This window comes from Strongylocentrotus purpuratus, unplaced genomic scaffold (assembly GCF_000002235.5).
Source record: "Strongylocentrotus purpuratus isolate Spur 01 unplaced genomic scaffold, Spur_5.0 spur5_scaffold_5, whole genome shotgun sequence".
Classification (NCBI taxonomy): Eukaryota; Metazoa; Echinodermata; class Echinoidea; order Camarodonta; family Strongylocentrotidae; genus Strongylocentrotus; species Strongylocentrotus purpuratus.
In genome coordinates, this window is record NW_022145611.1 from 18,285,905 (window position 1) to 18,304,919 (window position 19,015).

The 19,015-nt window shown below is 34.8% G+C and overlaps 1 protein-coding gene across 1 annotated transcript; it reads right to left on the reverse strand.

The window, feature by feature from the left end:
• Nucleotides 1–417: 417 nt before the first annotated feature.
• On the reverse strand, nt 418–9,656 carry LOC574796 (ribonuclease Oy). Its single transcript, XM_775194.5, has 8 exons — nt 9,252–9,656; nt 8,633–8,702; nt 6,870–6,946; nt 5,849–5,921; nt 4,857–4,924; nt 3,289–3,402; nt 2,326–2,446; nt 418–1,891 (listed from the first exon to the last, which is right to left on the reverse strand). The coding sequence occupies exons 1-8, from the start codon at nt 9,524–9,526 to the stop codon at nt 1,736–1,738; spliced, it is 954 nt and encodes a 317-aa protein (XP_780287.3). The 5' UTR covers nt 9,527–9,656; the 3' UTR covers nt 418–1,735.
• Nucleotides 9,657–19,015: the final 9,359 nt, after the last annotated feature.

The window sequence follows — 19,015 nt, forward strand, 5'->3', positions numbered from 1 at the left end:
TAAAGCTAATCTTGAGCTCTGGTATAGAAATCACATTTTGAGAGAAAATTGTTATCATTTATTCCGGATTGTTTAGCCTGCAGTAGATTGGTTGTTTGAACCAGTGAAATAAAAACAAACTTTATACTGGGCATCATCTTCGATAAAAAAACAAAACTTCCCTTTGCACTACAGTATCTATAGCATAGTGACATGTGTTACTACCCATATTTCCTTATCTTTCTATGCTCATTACTCAGCCACTATACATTTTCTACCAAAATTGTTTAGCCGCATCATTTATTTGTAATCTTGAACATTCAGTATAACTTTCGTCGGATTCTGTGAGAATTTATTTTTTACATTCACCAGAACTCAAGTTTATCTTTACAAAATGCAATCACACATTCCTAACAAGAAACATAAACAGTCATAAAATAGGTGTATAAACATATTCAGAGATACTTCCTTGTTTATTAGCATAATCTTTGCATTTCATTTTAATGCCCTGCAATAGAGCTCTCATAAACTATATCAAACTAATGTAAACACAGAGAAGGAATACAAGTACTTGAATATTTTGATCAAAATCGTGTAATCTCCTGGCAGTTGCAGCTAAGCCATTCAGTTGAATGTAAGAGTTCAATATATATTTGGAGAACATGATTTTTCTGCCAAATTTCATACATGTAATCATAAAGCTACTGTCAATGAGCAACTGAACTTTATTTATTATTATCTGCTTAGAAAATGAAGGCATGATTTAAGCATATATTTCATCATTACAAAATAATTTGCATAAAAATTAGTCAATTACCCCTTGATACAATTGTACATAAATTTATAAATTTCTCCATGTAGGCTCCTAAATCATTAATGTCACATTCCTTCTCCAAGATTAGGAGAATAATAAACATGAAAGAATCACACATTCTAACTTTTAAGTCAGAATTACAGTATTAAAACAATAAAATATTACTCATTCCCCACCCCTCTCTCGCTCTCTCTCTCTTCACTATTATTCAACCTCTTTCATTTGCTATCCGTCTATTTCTTTCTCTCTTTCCCCTTCTCTCTCTCTCTCTCTCTCTCTCCCATTTTGTAATATGAACATGTCAGAAGTTTGTGAAAAGTTACTATACCAGGAAACAATACTTAAACACATGATGAATTCTTCCAGACCTTATATGAATCAAATAGCAAATTGCAGTATATGATAATCAAAATATTAAGATACCCTAATCACACATAGAATTGCACAGAATTACGTATATATATAATAGCTAATAAATTAAAATATGTACCCCTGTGTGTCATAACTGTTTTGACATAATGGTATCCAGGAAGTACATGAATCTATTAAGGCTCCTCCTAGCCCTTTTTCATATCCTGTATCACTACCGGTACCTCTTAAACACATGATTGGATTACACAATACTAAATCACATGACCAATCACATGACTGAGTTCCAATAAGAGCAGGTAATAAATATACACCTTGAAAGAAAGTCATTACAGTCTCAAAGATCGCTTACTGCGATAGCTAAAGGCAAAATGGATTCTTTTAAATTACACAAAAGCTCGACATGATTCTAAAAGTTCAGGCAAGATGTATTGAAAAGTGGACTGTAGAAGACAGATACGTTCATAAATGTATGTCTCATTCTAGATTAACATCATGACAAGGGGAAAACTAGACACAATAGGGCTGTTCATGCATGGTAAGGCAACAGTGGAACGGGTGAAAAGGTGCCTCTCAATTCACAAGAGGATAGAAAATGAGCTTATCATTTGCACAGCTCTCTTCCCCCAGGCTTGATTTCCGCATTGAGTTAAGTCCGACGCAGTTAACCGGGTTGAACTGTTTGTCCAAACAGATTTCAACTTGCGATAGGTACACGAGTTGAGTCTTCTACAGAGTAACAACAAAGGAGAAATGGTTGAATGAGTAACAGTTTTAAAACTGAAAGGGATAATGCAGTACGGTAGACGAACTGAAATTAAGCCACAGCAAACTTTCTTAAGTCTAAAATGATTTTAGGTAAAAGCTGACAGTAGTTTTTGTCTTACTTTGTTATCAGCGAGAAATAGTACTGAACAACCCATGCTCCGGTGACTGGATGAATTCTTCACTTGTACCCTGGACACAACCAACACATGCCTCATCCTACCCCTACCCCTAACCTGAAACCTAACTGCTTCTCATTTGAGTTATGCACCACGTAGACGCAATTAACTTTGATTTTTCGTCAGCTTTCAGTTACAACTGCTTGTAAACATACAAAAGTGTAGCCAATATCTAAGCAATATGCTTATTTGAATAGAAGATGATATAATAATACTTACATGATCATATACACAGGTGACAGTAGGATCTGTACCAATCGCACCCTTCACAGCATTAAAAATCGTTGGGTAGTCATAGCTATTTGTTTTAGAAGGGACAATCGCACTAGCTTCAAGCATCCTGTAATTGTACAGTTAAGAGAACAAAAATAAAACAACTTTACTCATTTAAACAAAAGTAATACACTAGCTATTCAAAAACTAACTCATCATGTATTTATCATATGTCTATCAACTTTGGGACACTTTATGACACATTTATATTTCTAGCTATTTGTACATAAATGATGATAAAGAAGATGATGATGATGATCACAACAGAATCAAACAAAATAATGTACCGGTAGACATGATTGTGGAATGTGATAATCACCACATACATTGCATGGGACACATCTATTGAACTAAAGGGAGAAGAACAAAATCCTGAATCCTGGCTATTTAAACTTTAAGATCCTTAGCTAGATACAATGGCAGACCAAATTTGCTTACATGTATATTTGCATTGTTTTTATTTCCAGGAAATCACACACATTTCATGATCTATGAATTTCCCTGATTAACAACCAACAATCACAATGCGACTCAGAATGGAACATGATACATTTTACTTCAATTTCTTTCATTGAAAACCATGGAAGTACAGTAATATATACATATCTGTCACAAGTACCTTTGATTCAAGTGGAAACTAGGAGATCAAATTTGTCAAGTTGCATATCTACTTCCTTGATATCACCAATACAGGGCATCAAGGACATTCAACTTTTTTAAGATAAGAAAATATATATATATAATATACAGTAGGCTTGCGGTTACACCACGTGAGAGAGAGGGAGGATTGGGAAGTCCTGAAAAGGATTGTTGGTGTAGTCTTGAAATAAAGACTGTTGGTTATCTTTCTTAGCTTATAGTTCTAAGGAGAGCCGGTTGAAGAGGATAGGTGGCAGGAGTGGTACCTACCCTTTGATGTCAAACTGTTTCCTAAGAGTGAGGGTCTTTTGGAAGTAATTGTGCTCTCCATAGAGAGCTGGTAGCAACGAAGCACATGTGCCATGCTTATCCCATTCATGTGACCTGATAGAGGAAAACAAAAGACATCTCAACTGTGAGAGAGTGGTACAGTGTATACTGCCTAAATTTGTAGTAAAACATGAAAATAATTTGGAAGAATACCAAGAAAGAAACCTGCCCCTGAAAAGTTTCACTTTCTTTAGATCATGAGCTTTCATTTGACATGCAATGTCTATTTTAAAAACTCGATAGGATAGCAAAGTTCAATTCAGTACTCCCACTACTATTTCTACATGTACTTCAACTACCCGGTACCACTTCAACTAACCAAAACTACTTTAGATACAATTAACCGCAACATGCCCCTGACATCATGCTTTTGGTAATAAATTCCCAACACTCTTTTAGTCAATCCTTATCAGTTATTGTGAAACGGATTCTATGGATTTGGGGATTATTATGTTGGATATTTTGATGCCATTTGGTATTATGTCAGTAAGTCAATCACCCTGACATTTGTAATAAAAGAGGATAGACAATAAACCAAACTGAAAAATGAAAGAGAGCTTTCACTACATTGCACTTTCAAAAAATTATGGCAGGGGGGGAGTCCACATTTTCTCGAAATCAAAACTATGATGCTGTGTTTTTTAACTATGATTTTGTATAAGGATTTTTGCATGAAAATATAGAAGTTGGTTTTAATGCAAACTAAATACATTGGAGACTGGGTACATGTATTTTCACAGGTAAATTACTCAAACAGGAACTATGAACTTCAATACATGTGGCTAGAATGGAATTTTGGCACAATAACAACTTTAAAAAAAGGTGAAAATGAATTAAATTCTCCAATGATCCTATTATTCAATTGTTGTGCATCGTTTCTGTAGTACTGTACATGTAGTACTGTACATGTAGTATGTAGTCATTGTTAGTTGAGGTGGTAGAAGTACTAGTACACCATAGGTGTACCATGTTTTATATATAATGTTATCAATGTCTATATAAAACAACTCCTTATCTCTCTTCCCTACTTTCCTCTTTCTCTTCTTTTCATACCTTACATTTATTTGTCATTTTCTTTGTTATTTGTATCTCTTCTTTCTCCACTTCTCTCTACTCCCCCCCCCCCCCCCCTCTCTCTCTCTCTCTCCCATTTTGTCACAACCATTCTCTTTCCTCTTTCAATTTATCTCTTAGTGAAAGATGCTTTTCTTTCTTTCTATTTTTTTTCCTTATTTGTATACAATCTTAACTGAGAAGGGCAACTGAATTTACAAGAAGTGTTTCCTTAATCAAGCTCCTGTATCAATAAAGAAATAGGGAAGTAAGCTAAGTATATCAATATCTGTAAACAGCATACCCTTTATAGATTAACCTTTGAATACTAAAGCAATAATAAAACCTGGCTGGGTTATAAGGAAACTGCAAGATATACAGACAAAAGGAGCAAAACGTTGTACTTAACAAGTCAGAGGAAATTGAAGATACAATCTTGAAAAAGAATAACTTACCACAAGCTATCATATGCCTCATCTGTAATACAGTTTGGCCAACTTGCATTCATCTCAGCTACAAGGTCCTTTCAAATCAAAATAATATGTTTAAAATGTTAAATCAATGAAATGTGCATATCCAACTTTTGATCAGACACCTGCTTGGGGCTGTATTGCATCAGAAATGTACATGCAGGATAACCAGTAGGGTTGAAATGAGGTTTAAGGTTAGATTTAAGAGTAGGAAATAAGGTTGAAATCTTGGTTGAAGAGCAGAAAATTGGATTACATGTAGTTTATTAGAAATTGAACACAGGCAATTGTTGCCAAAACATGGGTTGTATTATCCTTCATTTACTGTACATGTACATGTAGATATTACATGTCATCCAACATTCTCTTGATATTACCAGCATGTATTTCAATTACAAACAGGTGTTAGATCCATATGAAAGGTGTCTTGTATCAAACGAAATAACATTAGTCAGAGATAGTTAAATCACATTTATGTAAAACATAATCTCACATTCAATCCTTTTCTCTTTCGGCATATTCACAACCAAATCTACACTTTGGTCAGTTTGGTGGTTAATAACAATTTCAATACCTGTGTTTCATTTATTAACTATCATGTCAATTCATGGTATGAAGCTACAATGTGTTGCTTCATTAGTTATATAAATTCATGAAAGGGGGGGGGGGGGTCAATATCTTGTTTCACTTATCAATCATGTAAATTCATTCATATTATCTTCTAAATTCAAGGAAAGGCGATACAATATTTGACTTTCAGTAATTAATCATGCAAATCGTTAAAGGAATCTTTAATGTCTTGTTTCAATTATTAATTCACATATTAAAGATTCAAGATCATAACAATTGAATAGATGATGAGGTTTTGAGTAGTTAATATAGTTTATAATGACAGTCTGGAACAATTTGAATACTTTCTTATAGTGCAATAGATATTAATATGGAACAACTAAAGTTGATTTCTATGGAATACTTACTGATATTTTAGTTACATCAAACTTCCATGTACTGTTGCAATTTTCAGGACCTAGTTTACCAGGATTAGATGGCCTAGTTGCATGAAAGGAAAAATACATATATATTTTTTTATAATGATTTCTTATATTCTTAGAGAGAACCAATCAAACAAACAAAAATGAAGACCAATCAAAGCAACACAGATAAACTTGCTCTGTGTGGTTAAGGTTCCATGTTGATCAAAAACGTTATTCAAAATATCAGCTCCAAATGAAAGTCTGTAAACAGATATTGCAGGGTTCAATACACTCTAAATTTAAAGTATAATCCAACTCTGTGTAGAAATTAACGAAAATTCATGCAGGGTTAATAATAAATCATTTTATCCCCTTAACCTCATTAACATTTTACCATTTCTCATAAAGTATTTACGGTGATATTATTATTTTTGTGAATGTTCCTCCATAATGTCACAGGCAATTTTTACATGTAGATATTAAAGATGAATTAAATACTAGAATTTATAAATCAAATATCATAAATCCTTGCATGAATATACTGGATCAACTGATACAGATACATTTAACAGTCATTCATCTATCATCAGACTACACAAAGATAGCACAATTCAAGGTTACTTATCTTATTATTTAAAAATTAATTGAAATTTCTCCCAGGAAGCATTACATTTATTATCAAAAAATACTTATCTCATGTTTTCTAAATTTCAATTTCACATACATGTATATACTTGATAGTTTTTCCTGCATTTCAGAATTCACAAATATTGTCCTAAATTCTGAATCTTGACAGAATAAATAATGTTAGCTTCCAGCCAGAACAAAATGTTCAACATATAAGACCATTCCAAGACAAAATGGGCCTTGACCTGAGAAACAATGCTGTGTATATATTACAGGTCAATGAACATCCTCATCATCGACAGTGTCAATGCTGCTGTAGCCATTTGCCTTTAAAATTTAAATATGATAATTTTTTTTGTGTGCACTTGCAAAGATGCCCATTAACATCAAAACTTACCATAAGCCATGAATCGTCCAATCATCGATCCCTGCAGGAACTTTACATTCTCCTGCTTCTTTATAATCACGGCCGTCCTTGAAGATAATAAACAACAAAAGCAAACAAAAATTAATATACTATGCGTAGCACAAATCTACCAGGATAAAAAGTATTTTTCTTACATAACAAAGTCCATTATTTGAAACCCACCCTATTTTCATAAGAACCAATGCATTCTGTATTAAGAAACTGTTCCAAATATAATATGGCTCTCTACGCATACCCTGGCTTGCATAAATTACATGTACCTATAACTGCATGATTTAAAGGCTTGTTTGCAAAAGATGCAGTAAACAAGTTTTGTTTTCTATGAAAGTGAGTGTAAAGAACGGTGAGAACAAAATTGCAGCTGTTTGCAACAAAGATCCTACTTGAATCTGAACTCTCTTATCTGTGTGTTGTAAGATACAGAAATGTGAAGCGCACTACATCTCATTTTATTTTTAAGATAAAACCTCAGTAGAAATCCAGTTTATGGCAGAATACGTACATCTATGTATTTAAGAGAACAAGGCATAGATTCTACAAATCCCATTTGTATACAAACTGCTTCTTGTTATTATCTATCAAGATTTGTTGACATGAACGATAAAGTGTGACAAAACTTAACTTGTTTCTCAATATGAAAGATATAAATATTAGAGGCTTGTTTGTAAATAATGATGACACCTTGTGGCCAATGTTTACATTTACATGACACATGTTATCTTGCTGATAACATGCCAGTGTATTATGTTTTAACTTCTTATCAGTGTGAACTGGTGGTAATGATTTTATGTACAAATAGCTGTTGGTTTGAAAATGTATCATAAAAACCAAGTCTCATAACTCTGGTAAACATACATATAAGTGATGACCCACTCATTCACTGAAAATATACATTACAAAACATACTGTATGGTGGTGTGACCAAAGTTCACGCGTGACCTAAGTTCGCTATCTCCAAAAACCAGTAAGATTTTGAAAATCTGATTTCACCAATGGAAAGAGGAACATAAAATTACCCAGATATGAAATTTTCTTTGGAATTGGGTACGAAATTGTGAAAATATTGACAAAAGATCGGCAAATTTTGCAATCTTTTGCGTCCGTTCCGAAAAATTATCAACTTACCGATGAGGGTCTGAAAATCTTCAATTTGAGAGCAGATTTCCTCAATATTGTAAGTAAAAAGTGGTACCAACCGATTGTATGATATCTTGCCTTGTAAATTACGATATTACCTTATTTTTGATGGATCACATTATTTGATAAATCAACTGTAAACCCCCGTGCGTGAACTTAGGTCTCTTTGTTTTTATGACTTTTTTAGATGCAGCGCGCACGCACGATCGGACATCAAATTTTTAGACCACGATATTCCCAAAATCCTTCGACGATAAATTTTCTAGTTGAACCAATCTGTAGTAAAAAAAACTTTGCCCTTCATTTGGTAATAATTGAAATAAATTAATTTGTGTAGAATATAAGAAATCATAGATCGAATATCACATTTTGTAATACGTTCTAAAATGTCCGCGAACTTTGGTCACCCCTTCATTAACCCAAGAAAAATTCACCCCAATTATCTGAGTCTACTTCCTTTAATTTGAAACTAATCTGTGTAAAATAGAAGGGGTTAACCATCCAATTTCTATGAGAACGACTAAATTGTTAGTTTCTAATCTTTAAAAACTACTCTTGTTCAGAGAAGGGAAATAAAAGAAAGAGTGTTACCGTACATTATAATCTAAGCAAAAGCTCTGCGGCCACTGTATTGTCAGGATCAACTCAGTCCAGGTGTCATTTGAGCTGAAACAATAGAGAGAGAAAATAAAAAAACATAAGTGAACACTGAATCATCTGAATGCATCAATGGTAGTCAATGTTACCATTCACTCATAGAAATCTGTATGTAATTTTTTCAATTTTTTTAAGGTTAATCACTAAATCTTTTACATTCTTTCTATTACAGTATGTAGGAGCTAGGCTTGCGCTTGTGTTTCTCAAATTGCTTTTTTTGTTTAGGTGATGGGAACACTTTACCTTAATTGTAAGCCAGGCCAAGGAAAATAAATTATGTTATATCAAATCATGTAAAGAATCTATATTACAAAAATGGTCTAGACGTACTGTTAAGTTTAGTTTTAATGTTAAACTTAGTAGTCTTAAACTTAAAGAAATCCTCCAACAAAGAGTCGAAGACTAGATCTAACTTAGAGTCCAAGGCCAAACAGACAGATTTTTCTTTCAAATTACTCAAATGAGGTTTAGAGTAGACTTTTCTCTTAAGTTATAGGCCTATTATAGACGTACAACTGTAACCTGACAAAGACCAAAAGATACATTACCAATATATACCTTTGCTTGTTTAGACTTAGACGGTCGAATATGAATTTTCCTTTGTCGACTTCAGCAGCACCAGGCGCAGGCCTTGTATTTGTAAACACGGCATTTTCCTGAACGTCCCGAGCGCTCGGCTGCTTGGCCACGGGAGACTTGGGCGACGATAGTCGAGAGACAAGCTCTACCACGCTCCACGCAGAAATTTGCCGGGAGTTCAATAGGCAGAGTGTTATAATTATCGCTGTTACCAGAACGCGGATACCCATCTTGGTGATTTGAAAATCGTTCATCAAATAATGTTTGTGTCACGATACAAAGCGAACAAAATAGACAATACCGTTGTACTTTGCCCCTTTGGAATTGGCCTTGCTCGGTTCCGCATGTACAGTACGTAGTTGGAGAACATATTATTCAAAGATAATTAAATCTATCACACTTTCGTAGTACAACACTTTTGTAGTACAACGTACGTTGGACATGGGGCCCGTATGGATTGAGAGCGTACACATAAGAAATTCCCTCAGTTAATTCTTTGTTGTTTTTAAGTCAATCTGAGTTTTGCACGAAATGAATTAGGTTGGAGAGTTCAGACTCATTTCTAAAGCTTAATTTTCAAGAAATTCTATCACGAATTCCTGAGACTCTTCATGATTTTGAGTTTGACTAAATATCAGCTGCTGAAACAGGGACATGACACGTTTGTGTGTTTGAGTTCGTTGATGTACGTGCTTGCTAAGCTAAGTAATTCATCTGTGTACTAAAAGCTCTCTGACACAAGTCAAATTGTTGGGACCGGATGAATATCGTTTTCGTATAAAGGCACCGTCCCCTGGTGTGGAGCGGCCTACGTTGTGAACAAAGTACGTATAGGACCAGTGGCGGATCAAGGGGGAGGGGGGGGGGGGCGGGAAAAAAAAACGTGTAAAAACACGTTAATCTTATCTTGGCGCTCAAGGGGGGGGGGGTCTGGGGGTGCGATTTTTCAAATCAAAACAAAAAAAATAGTGCTCACTACCCCCCCCCCCCCCCGATTTTCAAATTTCAGCACACTAAATTTCAAATTTGCCCCCCCCCCCCTTAGAAATCCTGGATCCGCGCCTGGATAGGACCTATATACATGTACCTTTGTTTCAGGTATTAAGCTGACGGAGAAGAACAGATACTTTTCTTTCAAGTTTATTGAACATAAAAACTTAACAATTGAATATTTACAATATAACATGGTAGGCTAATACGGTGAAAGGCTAATACGAAATATACTTTACATGGCAAGTTTACATACTTCTCTTTCCTAACTCTACATAATGTAACGAGGTTATAAGGTAAAATGTTAAAATAAGATATGCTTAACATCCCGTTAACATCAAGGTTATATTTGCCTTCTTGGCAAGCATGCATAATTTACTTTTTCAAAACTCAACTATAGGGTAATTACAATGTAACAGTGCATTAAAGGAATGAAATTATTCAAACAAAATGTTCCCGGTAGCTGGTGTATCATTCCAGATTTTATGAAATGATCATACAATGTATATTCTATGTTCCGGGCAAATATAACTTTATTTCTTCCCCAGAGATCGAACAGAATGTTTCCCCCCGAGTCCATATCTTCCTGAATTTATATAGACTATCTCTTATTAGATCGACTACGAGACGTATTCAGATTTCTTCTTTAACTTTCAATAACAACGTGTCTATCAGCGGCCATCTTGGACGCCATCTATAAGAATAACAGCTTTCTGAACCTTCGATTTATACTTTTAGCATGTTATTCCTGAGGTCAAATACTACTTTTAAAAAAATGAAAAACCTTATTTTGGGGGGTCAAACCATATCTTGACCCGACTATTCTATCTTTCCTTACGTAGGCTATTCTTTGTTGTTATTCTTCTTTCATTTCCTCTTCCTATCTACAACATAACACCAGGAATTAAAGAATTATCTGGTGGCCGCACGATAATTCTATATTTTTCCTTATCATGATTATGTTTTACTTTCCACCTTCCTTATGTTACTCTTTGTTTTTATCCTTTCTTCTTTTTATCTTTCTCTTTTTCCGTATGTTACGCTTTCAGGCGCGCCGGAAGCAGTTTGGGATGGGGGGGGCCGGGGGGGGACATTCCAGGGGCAGTGGCGTTATAGCAACAAAAACAATTGGGGGAGGGGGATCGGGGGAGAGCAGAAGAAAGATCTGCACCACCACCACTCTTACGTGTTACATGCAGGGCCCAGCCGCGGAACGGTTTTCAAAATGGAGTATTAGGGTGCGAGAACAGGTTTTCCTGACACCCCCTAAACGTGCCCCCCCCCCCCCCCCGTGGCTACGTGCCTGTAGAAATCTTGATAAGATGTTAAAAGGTATCTAGGCAACTAGGCATGAGCCCCTGGGTAAGAAGCAATTTATTTATTTTTTTCACATTTTTTAGGAAATATTTTGCGCCGAATCATTCAGGCGCTATATAACTATTATAAGCGTGGGGCTGCATGGTGGGGGGGGGGGGGGGGGGGATGGTAAGAAACAATTATGTTGTTTTGATCCAATTTTTTAGGAAATATGTTTAAAAAAATTTCAATAAAATTATGCTTTAAAAAATTATGTCAGGCATAATGCCAGATGCTCAAAGGATCAAAATTATGCCAGAAATGCCCCGAAGCACTGAAATCGTGTAGAGTTCAGTGCCTAGAAGTTGTATATCGCCATCTATAGTCTGAAACGTTATAGCAAAGTCTTAGGCAAATTCTTCAAGATGGAATATCGTTCTGCCTTCACAATTTATAATTTTCAAGTTATTTTTCTTTCTTCCTCTTTTTTTCTTGTTAAGTTCTGATTTTTGTTACAATATCTGGCGTGGGGCTATCTTTAAGGGGGGCTCTAAGTAGAACTATATGTGGATGATGCTGGCGAGTAATCAAGTGACATGAGGCAAAGCAGGGGTTGATGGTTCACATATTGATGACAGTTTTTCTCACAGCTTAGTGGTAATGTATCAGTGACGTAGGATAGATGGAAATAATGTATATTAATAGTATTAAGGTGAACAAAATAACAGTTGCGTAAGTCATACACGGGCGCTGTTGGGGGGCGGGCGGGGCGGAGGATCGGGAGGCAAAACATCCGGGCCAACATGACAGGGCCATGACAAGAAAATAACTTTTCCATGCCTTCATAAGCAAAATGGCTGGTAAGTCGCAGAGTTATTTTCGTTTATCATTATTTAATTTCATTTAGTCATTCATTCAATATTTACCGAATACTGTTTTGTCATCAGTATATAGCTAGCAAAATTATTGACCACTCTCCGTTTTAAACAAAGGTTGGACATTTGCATTGCGATACACGCAAAACTAATTGATTTGTATTATCAGAGTAAAGTTCACTTTTGATCTGGTAGGTCTTTAATGTGAGATGTGCCTTCAGATTCCCTCCTTTTTATTTGTATAATTGGCTTCATAACTAATATGATATAACTATATTGTTATAATAACCGTTGTGCGTGGTCTCATTGCGACCGTGTTGAAGATTTTCGAGATAGTCATAATCACTTTGATAAAAAATTATAATAATTACCTTCGTTGCATAATATTTTTTGACTTGGATGAAAAATTAAGTTACCATGTTTTCCTTGTTGGAAAACCCTCGCCCCTACAAATAGGCCAATGCCAGTGCATCTCACTAAGCGAGAGAAATGTGAACTGGATCGAGGCCCACTGGACCGTGATGGAAACGGACAAAGTGATTTTGATATCTGTTTTTAGAAAGGGCTTTTAGTATTGGCCTTCACCAAGATTGCAAGGTGAGATAAAACATTAACTACAATTTTCATCAAAACAATGCAAATCTTCATCACAGTTACCTTTTAAATCAACACAATCTAGTTATTTTCCCGTATCGACGCTGTAGAAATATATTTCGTTAACTCGTGTATGAAAATAATTCCCCAGTCACACAAACGAGTCCGACACCATGACGACAACATACTGAGAGAAAAAAAGAAAATTTACTCGAAAGGCAAGGAATGTGAATTAGCGAGGGATTAGTTTGACGGTATGTCTCAGGAACAAAATCATTTCCAAAGTAATAAGTTAAATCACAGCAAAAATATGCATCCAGCAATAAGGCCGTAGAAAAAAAGATGTTGTGTTGCCCTTTAGGTGCCAGCACATAGGTCGGTCGGGGGGGGGGGGGTTGCTTTTTCCTCTCTTTGGGCTGAAATTTTTCATTTTTAATGCTTTAATACATATTTTTGGATTCATTAATAATTTTTTTCTTCTAAAAAACGGTTAAAAAAATAGAATAATAAAAAGCAGACCGTAGATTTTCAGAATTTTAGGTCGGTCGCAAAGGGCAATACAACAATTTTTTTTTAAAGCCTTAATGGTCTGAAGCTGAAGGCACTGGTTACATAAGCACAACGTAATTCTGTGTCAGAAGCTTGATCAGGGGTGCTTGAAAATGTGCCAGGCATGCCTTTAAACTTTAGGCGTCGCTTACTGACATAACGAACTATATCAGCGACTTAAAATGTCTTTGACGCGCTCTCAAGTAAGCCACGTCATAGAAAAATAATTATTCTCAAAATCTAAATGATTTTTGAAGAATACGAATATTAACCTGTTTTAGAATTCATTACATTGATAACTTTGTCTTCATTTATCATGATGCATCTTAGTTTGTGTTTATCATTTCTATAGAGGTTGAATCAAGATTTCTCTTTTTTTTTGGGGGGGGGGGTGGGGGGTCTACTTATTTTAAAGGACAATTTTGGGATGAGAAATTCTTCCATGTTCAATGAGAAATTCACCCTGTTTTTGTGTTCAAAGTTCTTTCTGTCAAAACGTACGCAATTTTTTTAACAAGAGCATAAACATGTATTATTCTGTAAAACACTTTACCTAAACTGTGAAGATTTGAACGCAGACGAAATTAAGTCATAGATTAATAATTATGTTTACTTTTAAAGTCGTCTAAATATCCGTATAAGTACTTTGAAAAATTTATTTTATTTATTTATTTTAAATGTACACGAAATTAAGTCATAGATTAATAATTATGTTTACCTTTGAAGTCGTCTTATATATAAGTATACTTCAAAGAATTTAGTTTATTTATTTATTTTAAATGTACTTTGTATCTAATTAGGTCATCATTTAAATTTTACTAAGGATGTCTTTATAAACATGTTTCGAGTTTAATGAATTTTAATGAATAAGTGATTCCTTTGGAAGGCTACAAATATGCATGGTATATAATTTAAGGGCCAGAGTGAATTGTAAAACATTTGGATACAAATTACCATGCAACCTTATCATTCAATAAGTACAAACTTAACAAGGGGAATTCAGAGTGGAACAAATAAATAACTTGTGGTTTTCTGTTTTTATTCAGTGTTTGAGCTCCTCAGTTGTTTGAAACTTTTTTTTGTATTATTATCTTACTACCTTGAATGTTGTTGGAACATCTGACAGCCATTATAATTTATATAGAAACAAATATAATTTTATATAACTTATAATCTCTCTCTCTCTCTCTCTCTCTATTCAGTTCCTAAACTTTCTGATAAATTACATAACTCGGTTGCATATTTTCAATAATTTCACCTATCTACTGCACACTCACTTTTTCAAAGAGGAATAAAAGAAGAAGAAAAGAAAGATAAAAAACAGAAAAAGAAAAAGGAGATGCTAGTGATTTAGACTTTCTTGCCAAACAGGTGCCAATTTGAATAACACCTCTATACAGGTGTCGGATGGTGAGCTGGTATAGGTGCGTTTCAGTTCTATATTAAGTTTTTATTTTTCATATTTATCTCATCGCCATGACAATCTGACTGCCAAATTGAATGACGTTACAAAATCACGTAAGGTGCCAGCTACATCTTCGTTAATTAGGCCATCTTCACACAGTCAAATGTTACACCAGCACTCAATCAAGGTGTTTATCATTTAATGGTGAGAGATGGGAAGGGAGAGAGAGAGAGAGAGTGAGTGTGTGTGTGTGGGTGTGTGTGTGTGTGTGAGAGAGTGAGAGAGAGAGAGAGTGAGAGAGTGAGAGAGAGAGAGAGGGAGAGAGAGAGGAGGAGCTATGCCTATCTCTCACATTCTGCTTTCTTCCTTTTTTGAACTTTTCATTATTTCATAAAATTAATAGCTATCCAACATGAAACACCTTGACCTAAATAAGGTCTAAAATAAAAACTTGTTGCACTGCCCTTTGCGACCGACCCAAAAATCTGAAAATCTACGGTCGGCATTTGAAAAAAGTTTTTTTTTAAACCGTTTTTTGAGATTTTGTTTTTATTAATGAATAAAAAGATATGTATTTTGTTTGTTTAAATGGGAAATAAATGCATACAATCAAATTATTCCAAAATTCCCACTCGTGCAAACCATGGATTATTATGAGGTGAAAAAGATATCAATGGAATGATGACGCTGAAACACATGTATTAAAGCATTAAAAACTGAGAAATATCAGCCAAAAGAGGGCGGAAAAAACGGGAAAAAAACAGGAAAAAAAAACTAAAACATTCAAATCTGAAAAATATCGGCCAAAAAAGGCGACCAAAAAAAAGTCTTTAAAAAACAAACTTTTCCGACCGACCGACCCATGTTTTGGCACCCAAAGGGCAATACAACAAGTTTTTATTTTAGGCCTAATCATGATTCATATCAATTAAGTCCTTCACTGAATTAAAAACATTTTCTGACACAACATCAAACAATTGCCCTTAATAAAACAAAAAACCCTAACCTTTCAAAATAACTCATAATCAAGAAGAAATACCAGCTAAAGATATCAATCTGGTTTCAAAGTGTCATTGAGTAGTTTTTTCTATGGTTTCAATTCCCTGAAATACAAAATCTCCTAATGTCAATGCATTTAAAAAAAAAGTATATTTGGAAAGAATGCAGACGGCGAAGAGGGACATATCAGCACAACCATCTCAATACTATTTACAATTACATCCGAACGTTGGACACAAAAATCTACTCAAAACACTTAAAATCTCAGTGTCATTGCAAGAGTGAATTAAAAAAAAAAGATGAATTCTTGGCCACTTGAGGTAATGTAGAGTTTTGTTCAGTATGTTGTCAGTGTGGTGTGAGTTTTATTGGTGTGTCACTTGGGCTTCAGATACTGCTTGCAAGGACATTGAGTCTCACTCTCATTCATTTCTTAACAATAGGTTTAATTCTGTTCTGGTATGAGTTTTTATATGATGTATTTTGTACTTCTGGGCTGTAGCCACAAAATATGTATCAGGAAACAAATACTGTCATGACGGCAAACTGCATCAGAGAGAATCGGTGACCTTCTCACAGTGTTTTCAGAATTGTACAAATTAATCTGTTTCTAATTTCAAGATGAAACGAATGACAAAAATACCATGTCCTTTATCCCACATGACCACTGAAGTATTATTATAGGTGCCTTGTATTTGCAGCTTGAAATATCCATACCTTTTTTTTCTTCTATGCACATTATAGTTTAAGTGTTTTTATCTTGAAGCTTGACTTGAGATTTGTAAGATACTTAATATAAGATGGTATCGAAATGGCATGACGCAATACAGACATAAATTGTGTATGAAAATGATTTATTGTCCTCCCAAAATGAAGGATTATACAATCAATCAATCAAACAAAACAGACAAAACCTTTGGCTAACATCGATATATATATTCTAGATTACATTAAACACTATATTCAGCTACACAATCATAAAGAAGGACATACTAATGTCGCTCATCATTGCCTGCCCGCGAGAAGGCCCTACCATGTATTTTTAATGGCAGTAACGACCTTCTTGTGGGCAGCAGACATTATGTCCTCGAAAAAGATAACAGCACTTTATTAACAAAACTTCTCTCGACACTCATATTAATCCCTTGAATCTAACTCTCAGTATCATATGGCTTCGATAAACACGAGGACATAAAGTCTTTTTCTCTTTTATATCTGAACTCGAGAGTAACCTCTTTGGAAGAATACTTATGATTTAAATCATCCATTGAGGGCGAGAAGGACGTTCCATCTACGTAGATGTACATGAGTCAACGCCCTTTTGGCTCTCTAGAGATGATATGGCCCTACTTTGAATGCTCAAGAGAGCTTATAGCTTGTTGCTTAGCACTTCACAATCAATCACTATGTTCAGTTTGCTCAGCTGCATGATGGCCATCGACATAAGGGTTGAGGGTGGCTGCTAAAAATGTCATGCTGTAAAGATTGTCTGATGTTTAGAAGGGGCGATTGTCACATAACGTGCCAAGAATTTATTTCTTGTTTTATGAGCCTCTTTCTACATTTTCTTCTCACTGCACTGTCTGTACCTCTAAATGTCTGCAAGAGAATAGAGTAAAGAAACAGGAATCTTGTCAGGGGAAACTTCAATTGCTTAATCCAATAAAAACCTCAGAAATGCTATTGTTCATGTTGTTAAGAAATACTTGAAATAAGTTGTATCAAATCAAAGCAATCAAATAGTCAGGATAAAAAACTAATTGGTTTTTGTTATGTACTAATGAAAATGAATTGACTACTCAATTCACAAAAAAGGGTTAAATGACTTGTGTTTATATACAGGCAATATAAAGTTTTGGTAAGGGATTTCAAAATTCCCATATGTCCCACAATTCTCTAATAATCTTAACCATGAACAGAAATTTCTAAGAACAAAAAAATTATGATCGAGATTCAGGAAACATAAGATAAACAATGAATAACATAAGATATATCAAACCTAATAGACCCTGCACTATCAAAACCCAATGAAATATTATATAAAGTATGTTTCTTAAAATAGGAAATTCAACACTTTCCATCAATAAGTTTATAAATAAGTATATGTGCTTATAAAAAAATTAAAAAACAAAATAAAAGGTCAAACGATCTTCTCTCTTCCAGTACAAGCTATGTATTCATATTGTAATGCATTAACGTATACATATATTAATGTGAAAAAATGGGATATGTTTTATATGTAACAGTTGTTAAACCTATTGCAAGAGGTCACATTAAAATTAGATTTACTAATTTTACTGGAAGAAAGGGGTTATCTCCAAACGTATTTGATTTTGTAGCTGGCACAGCAAAGAATTTTGAGGCATCTTCAAAACTGGTAAAATGGTAAATTCTTTCTTTCCATGAACTCAACCTCCTCAAAGGGGGGGGGGGCAGTAACTGCCTCTTCTGCCCCCCCCCCCCCTCCACCTGCAATTGATGACCCTGCTCACAGCATACAGTCACAAATCAGACCTTCCAGTAACTTTCTCCTTCATAAAAGATCAATAGCAGACAAGGTAATTTAGAAACAGGTGCTCCCTTCACAACCAATTTCATCCCAGTCTTGCCTTTCCTTTCAACTGTACGCTGGGCAGCTTCCAATGCCATTTCAACATAGCATGGGAGGAAAATATAAAGAGGTTTAATGAAACACTATTCAAATATTAAAAGACACTCAAAAAAAAAGCTTCAGGCAAAGAGACTGTAAAATTGTGATACTTTTGTGGAACAACATTTTCATCCGTCTTGAGTTTTGATCAGATCAAAATAAATAACAAGGTATGATATCAATGCCAGCATACCGGTAGTGATAATTGTTTTATTAGCACAACAACAAAAAAACACACATATAACAGAAATCATCTTCTTCACTCAATTGCTCCGTTACCTCATCAGAGGCCTGTAAGAGGTTCTGGGTGGTCAGGTCTTCACGTGCCACTCTATTATAGACCAATTCGTAACGACGAGGGAACTTTCTAAGAATTCTCACTCTA